General features: G+C 41.2%; 2 protein-coding genes across 2 annotated transcripts in view; both read right to left on the reverse strand.

The window, feature by feature from the left end:
- Nucleotides 1–1,814: 1,814 nt before the first annotated feature.
- On the reverse strand, nucleotides 1,815–5,885 carry LOC140229073 (cytosolic beta-glucosidase-like). The gene is made up of 4 exons (XM_072309336.1): nucleotides 5,617–5,885; nucleotides 4,470–4,944; nucleotides 3,175–3,745; nucleotides 1,815–2,671 (listed from the first exon to the last, which is right to left on the reverse strand). The coding sequence occupies exons 1-4, from the start codon at nucleotides 5,856–5,858 to the stop codon at nucleotides 2,319–2,321; spliced, it is 1,641 nt and encodes a 546-aa protein (XP_072165437.1). The 5' UTR covers nucleotides 5,859–5,885; the 3' UTR covers nucleotides 1,815–2,318.
- A 2,281-nt stretch (nucleotides 5,886–8,166) lies between these two features.
- The window catches only part of LOC140229063 (lactase/phlorizin hydrolase-like), a 33,784-nt gene continuing 26,562 nt past the window's right edge, over nucleotides 8,167–15,388 (reverse strand). Inside the window, exons 7-10 of the mRNA XM_072309325.1 lie at nucleotides 11,133–11,607; nucleotides 9,890–10,136; nucleotides 9,002–9,319; nucleotides 8,167–8,511 (exon numbers count right to left, since the gene is read on the reverse strand). Of these exons, the coding sequence (XP_072165426.1) occupies nucleotides 8,201–8,511; nucleotides 9,002–9,319; nucleotides 9,890–10,136; nucleotides 11,133–11,607 (1,351 nt within the window). The 3' untranslated portion in view covers nucleotides 8,167–8,200. The remainder of the gene's footprint in view (nucleotides 8,512–9,001; nucleotides 9,320–9,889; nucleotides 10,137–11,132; nucleotides 11,608–15,388) is intronic.

The following is a 15,388-nucleotide window of genomic DNA, read 5'->3' on the forward strand; positions in this document are numbered from 1 at the left end:
GATTTAACGTTCCCTGTTAAGGACTCATCCTCAGGCAAGGGGAGGGCTACGTGCAAAGCCGGGGGGTTCGGGACATCTGTCATTAATCATTTTTCGAAGCCTTTTAGAATATATATACTCGTTAACAAATTTTATTTTGGTACATTTATTGCTTTGCCTTTTATTTTTTACCACTGAGACCCCGATATAAACTCAGGGTATAAACCACATTGCATGCAGAAAGCACATATTCAATTCAATTCATTTATTTGAATTGAATCTACCAATTACAGTTCATTCTTTCATTCATTCATACATTCATTTATTTTTCCATTTCCAACAGAAACGTACGTATTTTTTTTTTACAGAAGTTGAATGTAAAAATTACATTACAATGTACAATACAAGAAATTCGTTCAGTGTAAAATATGTGAAGTATTATGGAAATAGATTAAATTCTACGCCAGAACATCGTGATTCTGCTCTGAGCTGTATAGGCCTATTTTAGCTGCCTTTATCTTCCAGGCAGCCACGGCAGTCCCGTTTGCCCGAAACCTATAGTGTGTCGCGGGTAAATAAGACAGTCTCCCGTTTTCCCCCTTCGTATAGCCTTGTTCTGTCCCGCGTTCGCACGGCGTCCGTTCAGGCTACAGTATCAATATTTTCCGTCGCGTCCCGCTACGGACCGCCTCCATTGTTAGGCCTATACGTGCCGTCGTGGCTTAAAGTTGCGTTCACCCCGTTTTATTACAGCATACAAGGTTCCTCATTTAATCACCGGGACCGCCGTGCCAAATTTTTTGACAGTTTAAAAACCTGACACGGCATCCATGGCAACCACGGCCTGTCACGTTTGCCTATTATTCCAGTCTCACTGCGTTGTCTCACGTCCATTCCGTTTTGTCCACCAGACGGTGGCCTGAAACGTGACTGCCGTGGTCGCCGGGAACATGGTGTAAACGCAGGATTACATACATGGGAAACAATACGGTTTGGTAAAGGGGAAAAGGGTTTGGTTGGGTGTGAGTTAATAGATTTTGGATGTTTTGTTTTTTTCTTATGCGCTTAAAGGGACTGTACAGTACTGGTTGAGGTGGGGATTCATGACATGTTTTGAACATTCCTAAGTGAGATAATGAAAAGCCTCTTATGAAATATGAAAGAGCATGTCATTTTAAGAAGGATTCAACATTTATTTAATGAAAATTGGTTTTCACATGGCTGAGATATCCAAAAAGGTGCTAATAATAAAAGGCGACATGCCACAACTTTATTAGGATCTCTTTGTTTCACATTGTTTTTGGATATCCCGGCCATTTCAAAACCGATTTTCATCGAATAAACTTTTGATACCCCTTAGAACTGCATGCTCTTTGACATCTCATATAGTGGTTTCTGAATATCTCGCAAAATGTTAAAAGCTAAATCCTCACCTTGACCAGAACTGTACACACCCTTTAAAAATTGATGAAAATAATTTGGAAGGATCAGGCATAACACTAAGACTGGCACAAACTGTACATGTACAATAAGTTCTGTTTTAGTGTGATTTCACTAGACAAATTTGCAAGACATCACGGTAAAAAAAACAAACAAACAAACAAGAAAAAACCGCATATTTCATGCACTTTCTCACAAAAGGAAAATTGTCACTATATATTTCACACGAAATATCAGAAATGTATATAGTGAAAAACAATCATCTTCTTGTTGTGCTAATTACACAAAACCACAACTTTCGTTGTTCTTGTTGTTGTTGCTGTTGTTTTAAAGAGACCTGTAAGAGCCAACAATGAAGATAAACATTTTGACAGATTACATACAACAAAGGGATGAAGGTATATACGAAAAGAAATGTATTATCAGCGGATAGAATTTATCGTTTTCTAACAAACTTCCGGGTTGACGATTGACAATCGAATTTATCACAGGTCTTATCACGCTTGTCTGACGAGAAAAGGAAACGAGTCGTCCTGTATCAAGCTAGAAATAGAACTCAAAGTGGCTGTCATCAGCACTTAAAATACACAGCATCAAAAATACATCATTTGCAAATTTTAGCAATGTCAATGGTAAGAAGGTATATCAGAAGCATCATGCCGTTTATCCCTCATCGTTTGGCTACACAATGAGAGTGGTGCCTGTATCCAGTGTTCACCCTTTTTGAATATGATATTAACATTTTTAACGACTTTAGAAATGGCAGGGTAGACTGTCCTGAGGAGAACTGTATTTCAATGACAACTTATAAACGTAACAAAAAGAAAGCAAACGTGAAAAAGTTGGATTGGTTTCGGCATGATAGAAGATGGCGGACACTATGCGTTAGTCATCGTCAATCAATGATGTCCCCTCCTCACGAGATAACACAGACTGACGAAGAGCGATGTCATCACAGCCCACATCGAGATGGCGATCCGGTGCGCACTCGACCCGTTATCCGGGATCATGCTCGTCATCGTCGTCGAGATGTCAGTTGGTGCTTGTGTCGAGCTTACTTCTGGGAATCCTTTATTGGCGACGACCCCTGCGTAGAAGTTCGCCGACTTCTTCGGCACGCGGGGTCGGTCGGGGTCCGTGAAGTCGACGTAGTGGAGCCCGAATCGCTCCGTGAATCCCATCGCCCATTCGAAGTTGTCCATTAGTGACCACGCCACGTAGCCTCGGACGTCGATGCCATCCAGTGATATAGCTAGACGAAGAACGGAAAATACATCAACAAAACATCCAAAAAGACAAACATACACAAACAAACACAAAACAACAACATCAACATCAACATCAACATCAACAACAACAATATCAATATCAAAACCGAGTCGAAATTTAGATCTGCAGGATGTCGAAACGATGAGAGTACGGTGAGAAGTTCCAGAAACCACCTGTTCTCCTCTCCTTCCATTATTTTCACTTGTTAAAGTTTGCTGGGAACGTTTTTGCAACTTTAAGTTATGATATATCCTTCACACTGAACCTTACCACTTGTTCAACATTGTACAGTGAAGCATTAAATTAATCAAAGTTGTCATAGTTAATTGTTAGGTCGTTTAAACTCATGATTAGTAGAGATCTCTCTGCATGCTGATTCATCACTCATAGTGATGCCACCGGAAGCAGATTATACTCCCCCACACCAAACTAAATTCATTAGAAACTACTGTCATCCCTATGATAATCGATAGGTATCTATATTACCCTTAAGGACTTCATTGATGTAGGCACGGAAATAGTTGACCCTGACGTCATCGTTAAGGTCACTCGTGTCATTAGTAGCCATGCCGTTCTCGGTGACGTAGATGGGGACGCCATACTCGTTGTGGATCCATCCCAACAGTCTTCTGATACCCCAGGGAACGATGCTGAACCACTGCTTGGCAGTCTTGGGCCAGGCGGGGTCTTTGAACGAGAGAACATCCTGATCCAGCCAGTAGCTAACGCGCAAAGAGACGTTCACCTCTGGCACTGGCAGGGCAAGACTGCTGGTGTAGGTGTTCAGTCCGAAGAAGTCTGCCGTCTGTTTGATGTAGGCCTTCTCCTCCGCGGTGAATTCCGGAAGGCGAGACTGATTAAACTGAGGTTGAGCGGCGCTCTTCTGGGCGACCTTGTACTTCATCACTTCCGGGTAATCGCCGTCCAGGAAAATCGGATGGGCGAACCAGCCGAGGTTGAACTGGTGGGCGCGCTCGGCAGCTTCGACATGAGACGTGATGTTGGGGTTGTAGGGCTCGAAGTAGTCGGAGTTTAGGGTGATGCCGACCTGTCCGCCCTGTAGAAAGAGTGACGACGATCAAGAATTGTTGGCGTTGCCAATTTGTAAAGGAGTTACACGAACGCTACAATAATGAAAGTTGAATCTAGCATGATGATCTTCACGTTACCCCAACTTTTGAAAATTCTATCATCTGCTCTGATTACTAGTACTTTTTATACATAGTGTGCCATAAGTAAGAAATATTTGCCCCTGTTTTTTTATCAGCTTTCATGCTTATTTTATAGCGTCAGGTACAGTGTCTAAGCAGTTCAGTGTTGTGTGACAATTAATCTTGCCTTCGTTAATGTACAATTTCCGGGGCATATAAGGATACTTTCGGGGTAGAAATTTAGGTGAACATGGGATTGCTGACGGCAAGGTTATTTTTTTCCGTGGAAATAGTATGCATAATATAGTTCACTCTAAAAATGCAAATGTTGAATCAACATTTGAAAGGGCCGAGGAGTGACAGCATTTTTTGAAGTGTTAGATCCAACTTTTAAAATAACATTTTAAATGTTGAATCTAGCAGGAAAACTAACACTTTGAAAATGTTGTCACTTCTCGGCCCTTTTAAATGCTAATTCAACATTTGTGTTTTTAGAGTGTTGGTTGTGCTGAACGTGAACTGCAGTGTACGTTGTGATATAGCGGTTGCCGACAACAAAATATTCTTCAGACTACTGAGTAACTTACAAATATTAAGTCCTCTCACTCACGAGCCAGTTTGCTTTTTTACCTGAATTTTGCGATAGGTATCGTTGTACGTGTGGTAAGCATGAGCATGCGCCTTTATGATGTTGTGCGCAACGACATACGTGCTTGTGCCGTCTTCTCTAATACCGGGAGCGAATTCTCCAGTGCCGTAGCCCAGCATGGTCACCACCCAAGGCTCGTTGAAAGTAATCCAGAGCTTCACCCGATCGCCAAATCTCTGGAAGCACAGCTCGGCGTAGCGATCGTAATGCTCGACCACCGACTCGTTGGTCCATCCGCCGACGTCCTGTAGGGCCTGGGGGAGATCCCAGTGATAGAGCGTGACCATCGGGGCGATGCCGGCGTCTCTCATGGCGTTGATGAGGTTGTTGTAGTAACCGATGCCGGCTTCGTTGATGTAGTTGGTGGTGCCATCTGGTAGGATGCGAGACCAGGAGATGGAGAAGCGGTAGTACTTGAGACCCATCGCCGTCATGATGGCGACATCGTCCATGTACCTTGAAAAATTACAACAGATCGACATGGAAATGAAATATTCTGGACGCAGTTCTTACATGCCAACTTTTTAAATCGTCGTCATCGTGCTAACACATGCATCTTTTTAAAAAAGGGACATTTCAATTTATGGAACTATGATGATAAAGATATTATAATATCAGAATGTACACGTTATTCACCGAAGTTACAAAAGTTACATCTGAGAACAATAAAAATAACTGTGCAACCACAGTCTTCCACGGCACAGAACATTGCTGGTAAACAAAATATAAACTTTAATCAAACTATATAACAAAATCATGTTTCGTTACGCAGCGGTAGATATTGATATCAACAAAGTCAGTCAACAGTCAGCTAGAGATAGAGACAGACGAATCAGGTGAGACGGATAAAAGAACATATCTTTTAAAAAGAAATAATCAAAGTAAACAATGATGGTTTGGCAAATTACATTCCTTCAAGGGAACCTATGTTAACCTATGATAAAACACGAACATAATCACAGCAACAGAACCAGCGTATTTTCACTTCTGCTATCTACGTGTCATCACCGAGTCGATTGTGTTGAAGAAACGTACACATGTAAACAATAGTTGTTGCTTTCTTCGAAACGAGTGCTCTTCGATATCAAAATAATAACCATATATAATTATGTACAAAATCAATCCTACTTATGGTAACTGTCGCAGGTAACATCACCCGTGGCGTTGTTGGCGATGTTTCCCGGTTCGTGTGTGAAGGTGTCCCAGATACTCGGCCCCTTCCCGTCGGCGTCCCAGCCGCCTTCGATCTGGTAGGCGGCCGTCGACGTGCTCCATAAGAAGTCATCGGGGAAGGTGCCGTACAGAAATGCGTCTCGCTCCGTGTCGTTGAAGACATCGGGGTAGACGAATTCCGGCTCGGCTGCCGTCATTGACCAAGATACAGTCAGGAAAATCACGCATACTCGAAACGGGGCAGCCATTATTTTTTTCATGGAAATAATTGGGTCTAGGCCCGGCAGTGTATAGTAAAGAAATGACCTGCTTAATTATCTAGGTGATGGGCCCTCAGGGTTACTCATTTTATGCAATCTTCAATCGTGTGCAGACAGTCTTCTGTTGCCTATGCTTATCTGACTGCTTTAAGTAAATCAGCGCCCTCGTTCGCTTGCTAAGGCGGATTAAGAAATAAATGTTATCAGACATCACCTGACCCACACGATAAACAGACTCCAATCACGGTATTTTCCTTTATTTCTTTCATTATTTCTATCAGTCTGTTCATCTTTCTCTCGTGTTTGTTTGTTTTTGTTTGTTTTGTTTTTTACTTCTTGGCTGCCATCTTAGCCTTTCAATCTAGGCCCGTGTCTTACCGTCTCTGTCTTATTGTATTTCATGTTACAGTCACATAGAGCTACGTTTCATTCTTGTAGAAATGTTCGTTTTCTGATGTAGGAAATGGACTCTCCTTTATCTTTGGTGTGGTGTAGAGTTCGAAGTCACGTTCATCACTGTTTGTTTATCAGGAAAACAAACCGTATCCCTCATCTTTCTTTCTCTCTCTTTTTCTTTCGTTCTCTGACTGCTTATTACCATTTGAGGTATATGAAACATTTATATTCGGTAAACTGCTTCATGAATGCCATCTATAATCTCCTAACTTTAACTTAAGAGAAACCACGGTGATTATGAATTGTTATTTCTCAATGGTGACGGAGTTTTCACGTGCTTTATACCTTCTGCATTGTTCTGTTCGCCTGTGTATATAATGTCTTTATTTTCAAAATGTCGTTTCATTTTGTATTTTATCACATCAAAGGGCTATTCTGAACTTTTAAAGTACGACAGAGCATTTCTATGTTATGCGATATGCGATTATGTTAACCTTGCCATTTTGATACAATATCTTTTACTGTATAGACCTATGTGTTATGACTGTGTAAACAATGGTAGATGACTTGATATTACTCAGTATACAAATAGAAAATGAAAACAAGCAACTGTCTGTCAAAAGTTGTAGGTGTTTCCTGTAGAATGATGTAAACTATTTAAGTACCTGCTTGAATCACAGCCATGTACCGTATGATAATGATTTGTGTAAATTAATGCTTCTTTAAAAAAAAAAAAGAAATTAACTTTGTCTTCGACATCTTCACTGCCAAACTACCACCACCACCAAGACCACCAACATCATCACCATCAACGTCAACATCTCCATCATTCCCCCAATCCTGCTCGTCATCATGAATTAATGGCACCATCAATTATGAACCAAATCGTCGAGGATGACGAGTTGTGTCTAAATGGTTTCACCTTTGGACCTTCTAAAGTCTCATAACCATGAATTAAAAGTTGTAGCAATTTTATTCGTAAGGGGTCTCGAGAGGACAAATTTATATTACTATTTTGAACGGGACCAGCAAGATAACTAGGATTTTCGTCCTGTCATGTTGCACTCCACGTAGAAATACGTCAAGAGGACATTCTTGTCGAAGTAAAAGTTATTGATAATTCACTACGATCCAATGCCCTGAATATTGTAATGTTCAATGAATTCTATGTATTTTCTTTTAACTTTAGAATGTGTATTACGTATGTGTGCGTATTATATACGATAGCTTCATTGAAAAGACCAAAACTTGCATTAATGGACGCCTACAAGATTTATATGTTTGTCAACAGTCAATGCAATGTGTATACTGTACTCGTTGGGTTGGATCCATTCGCTGACTTTGTTATTGTAAAATTACTCCCTAATCAACGATTTTCCCAAACCATGAAAAAAAATTATTCGTATACCTAGAGATTTGATTGACATACTGAAACTACAGTGATTGTGCCTACATATCCCATGCCATTGTATACCGCATGCGAACGACCACACCACACGCGCACATCACCAATTGAGGAGAAGAAAGAGGTCATATATACATTGTGTACTTGAATTTTAATCTGAGGAGCTGCGAGAATGGATATATTCTCAATTTTACACCCTGGGCTCTTATAAAATAAAAGAAAAGAAAAACATTGTCTGACAAAAGAGAAACTGCATCAAATTAACCGAACATACAACCTAATAATAGAGGCTATGAGTGAAGGTATTTATAGGTTACACGTCTGCAGAAGTATAAACGTGAATTCCTTTAAATAAGAAGTTTATATCAAGATGAACGGATTCGCTTCTTCATATTTTCAGTGAAGCATATTCTACCGCAATAAATACCTTCCTTTCCCCAATACTTTAGTCACTACTGAGATAAAGATTACAAAAGGCTTAAAATATGAAATTCATTGCAAGAAGGTACACCCACACACCAATTATTACACAAGTGTCACCAATAGGTGGCGCACTTGCTGTTGTCGGGTCGGGAATAGTAGTCGTTGAAATCTCCCTGACGAACCCGTTGTTGGCGATGATCTCAGCGTAGTCTCTGGCAGATTGCTTGGCCTCTCGTGGTCGTTCGGGGTCGTTGAAATCGACGTAGTGCATGCCGAAACGTTCGCTGTATCCCGAAGCCCACTCAAAATTGTCCAGAAGCGACCAGGCCGTGTATCCCTTCACATCGACCCCGTCTATATAAATAGCTGGGCGTGGCAAGGTGAAACGATAACGCACTCAGATTTCAGAGATATAAAATACGTCGATTTCCTATTACAGATGCTTGGAATTGAAGCTCAGATGAATTTGCGATTTAGTAAAGATTTCTCTATTGTTTGTTCTTCTTGTCTGTCTCTCTTTCTTTCTGTTTTTTCTGTCGATCGATTGATTTATCCATTGATCTATATCTATCTATCTGTCTATCTATCTATCTATCTACCTACATACATACCTACCTATCTATTCTTTCTAAGATATATTATTTAATAGATATAGTATTTAATCAGAAAGAGTGCATTGCTATGTGATAGTTGACTCGAAGTGCGTGATCTTTTTCATTTACAAAAATGCCTGACAAAATATATTACTGTTCTTTTATAAAGATTAAACGTCAACTCCCCATTTTACTGAAGTGTTGTTAAGGTGTCTTATTTTTTCAGCATTTTACAATGAAGGTGGTATTTGGATCAGAGTTACCTTTCAGGACCTCGTTGATGTAGGCGCGATAATATTTCTGTCTGATGACGTCATCGAGCTCGTACACGTCATGAGTAGAAACGCCATTCTCCGTGACGTAGATGGGGACGTGGTAGTTCGTGTAGATCCACTTCAGAAGGTTTCGGATGCCCCAGGGCACAATCCTCAGCCACGAGGACCCTGCGACCTCCCAGTTCTCGTCAACGAAGGTGAGGACATTCCGGTCCTTAAGGTAGCCAGGAGGAGTGGAGTAATCCTCCGGCGTGTCGTTGGCGTAGAGGGTGGTGTACTGGTTGAGACCGAAGAAATCGGCAGTACCTACATGGCGGGCAAAACAAATCAAAACACTAATACCAATGTGCGCTTACTGTCGTTATATTTTTGTGTGATAAACAATAAAAAGAGATGTGACTTCTGATCTTACGGCGCTATGCCTCTATTATTGTAAACGTTTCAACATCTGCAAGTTAGGGAAACACAAATCGATGACCTTTCGTCTGTTTGACACAAGCACGGTGGTCAGACTAGCAAAAACGGCATTTTTTTTTTTTTTCAATAGACCATGGAGAAATATTCCCAAGGCTTTCACTTTCACCGTTTTTTATCAATAGGTTTCGCCGGTCGAGACAAGTTTGGCCGTGGTGAGGTAAAAATCCATTAGTGTATTGCTAGGCTAGTCGTGCTAGTATGGAATCATTATTACTTGTCGATCTAATATCTTGTTAAAGTCGATATTTGCCTTCCCTTTGCCTGCTCAAGGGATTTCAAATCGTTAACACACACACACACACACACACACACACACACATACACACACACATGCACAAACAGTACGTAAGCATTTTCAAAAGACGAAAAACAGTGAGATGTCATCCGTTTCAGGCATACCCATGTTATATTCCTTTTCGTCCTCGGTGAAGGCAGGAAGGCGAGATTCGCTGAACCCTTGGGAGGCGCTCTTATTGGCTATGTTGGCTTTCATGATTTCGGGATAATCCCCGTTGACAAAGATGGGGTTCGCGAACCAGCCCAAATGGAACTGTAACGCCCTGTCCGCGGCCTCGACATGCGCGGGATTGGATTGATCGAATGGCTCGATATGGTCGGAATTCAAGGTGATACCCACTTGACCACTCTGTAAACAGTTTGAAGCCATACAGAAAATTGTCACAGACATTGATCAATGTTTCCTGTTTGTTTGCCCATTAACTTTACGAGCTGCAATGTGAATAAACAACTAAAAAGAATATAGAAATTTACATCGATCAAATCAAAAACAAAACACAGTAGAGTAGTTGCGAGAATCATTCGTCACCCTTTTTTCGACCATTATTTCGTTGAACTTTAACGAGTAGGCCTAAATCGGAAACCAGAGCAATCCTTAAACAGAGTTTGGCCATCTGGGTTTCAGTTGGCCTCAACATGGTGTGCATTCCTTGTTACATGCTTCCTTACAACAAAGCATCATGCCGTCATAGTGCCACTGATTTCTTTATATCTGCATTACTTCCCAATTCAACAGAGATCAGTACACAGCGCTGTCGGGTGTACAGGTGGCCAGTTTATGACCCTGCTCGAAACCTGCCAACAGCGCCCTCATGTTATGATTAATTTTATGGGCTCTGTGAATCTTGGCGTTGTCGGATGACGAGGAAGCAGAGGATGTATAATTACCGTCACCATGACGACTTTGAAATCTATCATTATACATGTACAAGATTAAGACATAAATAATCTATTCCGATTATTTCTTGGTTGTTTCTTTATTTCATATTATATCATGTGTGATAGGGAAACTGTAGGGGCTCAATGGGTATAAGACTATGGTTATCAATCATGAGGTACCTTGCTCGAGTCCTCTGGCTACAGTGGTTGTGACTACGTGTAAGACACTGTATCATTGCTTACTAGTCCTTTCTGCTTGCTTACAAGTATTTATTACTTCCTTTAGTGACCACTAACAGTAAAAAAAAAAAAAAAAATCAATATCATATATAGTTAAACCCACAATGAATATGAGTTTAGCATTGCAGGCCTAAATACTACAAAACCCAGTGTCAACCTTACCTTTCTCAAACCTTACCTATAAGACACACATTCAAAAACAAAAATGATCACCGACACATATTACCTGATGCCGTCGGTATGTGTCGTTATAAGTGTGCCATGCCCTCGCGTGAGACTTTATGATGTTATGGGCCACAACGTATATCGTCGTCCCGTCTTCGACGATGCCAGGGGCGAAGTAGCCGATCCCGTGGCCGAGCAGCGTGACAATCCAGGGCTCGTTGAAGGTGATCCAAAGCTTAACGCGATCACCAAACCTCTGGTAGCACAGCTCGGCGTAGTCGTTGAAGTGCTCGATGACTGTCTCGTTGGCCCAGCCACCGACGTCCTGGAGAGCTTGAGGCAGATCCCAGTGGTAGAGTGTCACCATAGGAGAGATGCCGTTATCACGGAGTTCGTTGATGAGGTTGTTGTAGTAGGAGATGCCAGCTTCGTTGACGTGATTTAGGGTGCCGTCGGGAAGGATTCGCGGCCAGGAGATCGAGAACCGGTAATACTTCAGACCCATCGCACTCATCAACGCAACATCTTCCTTGTATCTGCACATGCGCCGTAAAAACAACAATTTGCATATCGAGTAAGTATAGGTGATGGGCATTCTGCCTCCTGTTACCATGGCATTGAGACATATACACTGCAAACATGCAATAGCTGAGAAATATGATAAGATTTATGATCAAACATTATAATACTATGGGGTACTTCTTTTACAGAATCCACATCTGACACTGCACGTTACTGTCGGTGATGTATTTGTCCACATTCCAAATATACTTGTCAACCTACCCAAATCTCCGTCAGCCTGGTGTAATTATGCGACATAGCAGCAAAGTCTTAAAAGATCCGTTATGGCTAAATGGATAAAGACTGAGTGTACTCGAAGCCTTTTAGAAATTGTCCAGAAGCGACAGACTATGGCCCTCAATAAGTGAAGTCCATGGTTCGAGCTCTCTGGAGGCAGCAGTTTTGCCCGGGTGCACGTCCCGAGTTCGACACCTACGAAATCATACAGCCTATGACTTCGACACTAAGCAAACAAGGCCCACGAGACCGACACATCAAGCCCCGTGTTTTAAAGATAATAAAAAGTTTTGGTACCTCAAAAGCTTCCCTGAATTTCCTTGTCTTGGTTTGTGTTTCAGGTTAAAGTACGTTGTCTGTGAGAATTTCTCGCCCCACAGTGCTCTCATGTCTTAGTAATCATGCAATAATGGTTTCGTACCAGAGCCGACGCTGTACAGCGTCGATAAATATTGTACGAAACCACTGACTGCAACCAGCAGCGTGCAGCCCATTGTACGCATAGCTAACCAGTCAGTCCGCAGCACCCGATAATTCGCTCGTATTTATTCAACTCGTATGCAAGCCCGCTCTAGGCTTGCATACGTAATGAGCTGCGTAAGGGGATTTTGTCCTTGGGCTTTCGGCAACAAAAATACACCTTATGTTCACAAATTTGGTATCAAATTCAAGGAAAATATGTAAACTATCGTCACATGTTACTCAAATTATTGTAAATGAAAAATGTCATAGCGTAATTTGAGCTTGAAAAATGATGAAAAAAGTAATTCGTGTAGTACACGTTCAAGACGTTCAAAAAATACCAAATTCACCTTGCGTCTCAATGAAAATGCTTTATTTGGTAGTCCATCTCCAAATCTTTGTATCCATTTAAATATCTTGACAGTTTGTTGCTTAATCCGGTCAGGAACCAGTAAAATATACATCGATGTCAGTGCTGATCAGCTTGAAACCGTGCAATCTCAAGAGTAAGCTCTCTCATTGGACAGCGCTTGCATTCAGCGCTTGCATTACGTTATTACGCTGCTACATAACGGTTTCATGCCACTTGCGGTTTCTTGGCACGGGTGTAGTTCAAGCCAAGTTCAAGTGCTGGATGCAAGCACTGTCCAATGAGAGAGCTCTCTCGCGCCACTGTACACTTTGTGTGGAGCATACTTCCGGCTTAGGAGTGAATTTTACAGATATTTCAAAACGGAAAAACTAGTATAAATCATGCTTGCGTCTCCTTGACTCCACTATATGATGAGCATCTAAGTTTCCTCTCTACGAAAAAGCCAAAATCAGAAACAACAGTTTCTTAATCCGGTCAGGAACCAAAAAAGAACTTTAGACGACAAATTCTTCCGTGAAAAGCAAGTAAAATCTACGCAAATTCAACTGATTATATAGTCATGATAAGATCCGATGTTATATACAAATTTAGTATCAAAATAAAGATCAAAGTCTGGAGAAGAATTTACCGTGACTTGTAGCCATGACGAATGTATGTACAAGTCGCTACACTGTGAAAACCATAGCCCTATCAAAGTCTCGCAAAATCTCGCACGACGAGACACAATTTCGAACGCAAAGATCGTCAACGAGAGTGCTGAATAAATCTTGCCGGATCGGCTCATTAGCATACGTGCTGCGGACTGACTGTAACTGCGACCAGCAGCCCCATACGCATAGCGTAATGGGGCTTCGCATTGTAGCATTCAGGATCATGACAGAATTAGTATCGCGGGTAAATGTCAACTTAAAATCCAAAAATTTCTTTGATTTGAAGACTTACCAATTAAGATGAAGTATTGAAAACAGGCTTCGAACATCGTTTGGTTCTGCCAATAGTCCCTTTCTGTTCGAATTGATGACTGAATGTGACTCGGTCGAGAGGACCTTGGGAGAGCTACATACACTGGATACCATGGCCAGCGCATGCGCACACAAACATCGTATCCGTTCATGGATTTGAAATCTGTGTGCATGTGATGTGTTCGCATGCAGTGGCTGTAGTATTCAGTGTACTGTGTAGCTCTCCTAAGGTCCTGTCGACCGAGTCACATTCAGTCATCAATTCGAACAGAAAGGGACTATAGACAGAACCAAACGTTGCCCAAAGCCTGTTTTCAATACTTCAACTTAATTGGTAAGTCTTCAAATTGACGAATTTATGGGATTTTAAGTTGACATTTACCCTGCGATACTAAATCTGTCATGATCCTGAATGCTACAATGCGAAGCCCGATTACGCTATGCGTATGGGACTGCTGGTCGCTAAATAAATGCGCATGGGGCTGCTGATCGCAGTTAATTGCATGATTACTAAGACATGAGAGCACTTTGGGGCGAGTAAGTCTCACAGTGTTAGTTATATGAAAGGTACTTTAACCTGAAACACAAACTAAGACAAGGAAATTCAAGGACACTTTTGAGGTACCAAAACTTTTTATTATCTTTAATGCCAAACTTGTGGGTTGTTTTCCCCTATTGTCGAACTCATGGGCCTCATTAGTGTCAAACCCATGGGCTGTATGACTTATGGGTGTCGGTCTCGTTGGATGACCCCGTTTTGCCAGTAGGCCTACTGCCTTAGGGCGGGTACTTCAGTCTCAATGCCTAGTAATCCTTCATATCTTCATAATAATCTTATTCTTCAGTTTTAAGATTTCGAGTGCTTTCTTAATGGCACTATAGCTGTTGAATCAATAAAAGCGAAATGCTAAACGGAACATCATCAACATCATAGGTAAGAACTATTCTACACTGTATCTTATCGTAAGAACTGCAGGTTTAAAGCACTCTCATAAGGACAGTGGAATTTAGGCAATTTAGGCAAGTGTGGAGAAAACCTATAGGTTTGCCATCACTCACCCCCACCCCACCCCTTCCGTCTCATCTCCAACGATCACAACAACATTGAATTTAAAACGTTGGAATCGATAATGTTTCTCCAACTCCAGTGTATTATACCTAATTGGCTTGGAAGATTTACAATGCATGCAAACGCTTACACGAACTTTGTTAAAGCATTCATTTTATACCATGACATTGTCTTCTAGCTGTAATATCAGTGTTTCTACAACATATTCATTTTCAGTTGTGACAGTCTGAGGCGTTCCTCCTCCTTATGTACCCAAGTGTGAGACGTGTTTGTTATGTTGTTGTTGTTGTTGGTTTTTTGTTGTTTTTTTTTTGTTGTTGTTGTTGTTTTTTTTTTGGGGGGGGGGGTGATTTGTAAAACAGTTTTCACCTTGAAACAAAAATAAAAACATTACAACGTTCCAGCTCCTATGCTGATACTAAAAACTAAGTAGAACAAAGGGCACATGGATTTAGTACATCTTGATAAAAGTTTTCGGTCAAAGTTGCATTAACAGGGGGAGGAGTTAAAACTACTTCTCTCAGTGTATGTCTGGGACAAACAATTCACGTAATTCTTAATGACGAATGTACTTGAGGTTAAGTGTTCATCATCAATACCAGGTAGAGTCACGAGGTTTTACACGTGATGAGATGACGTAATTTTTTGATCGT

This window comes from Diadema setosum, chromosome 1 (genome assembly GCF_964275005.1).
Source record: "Diadema setosum chromosome 1, eeDiaSeto1, whole genome shotgun sequence".
NCBI classification, from domain to species: Eukaryota; Metazoa; Echinodermata; class Echinoidea; order Diadematoida; family Diadematidae; genus Diadema; species Diadema setosum.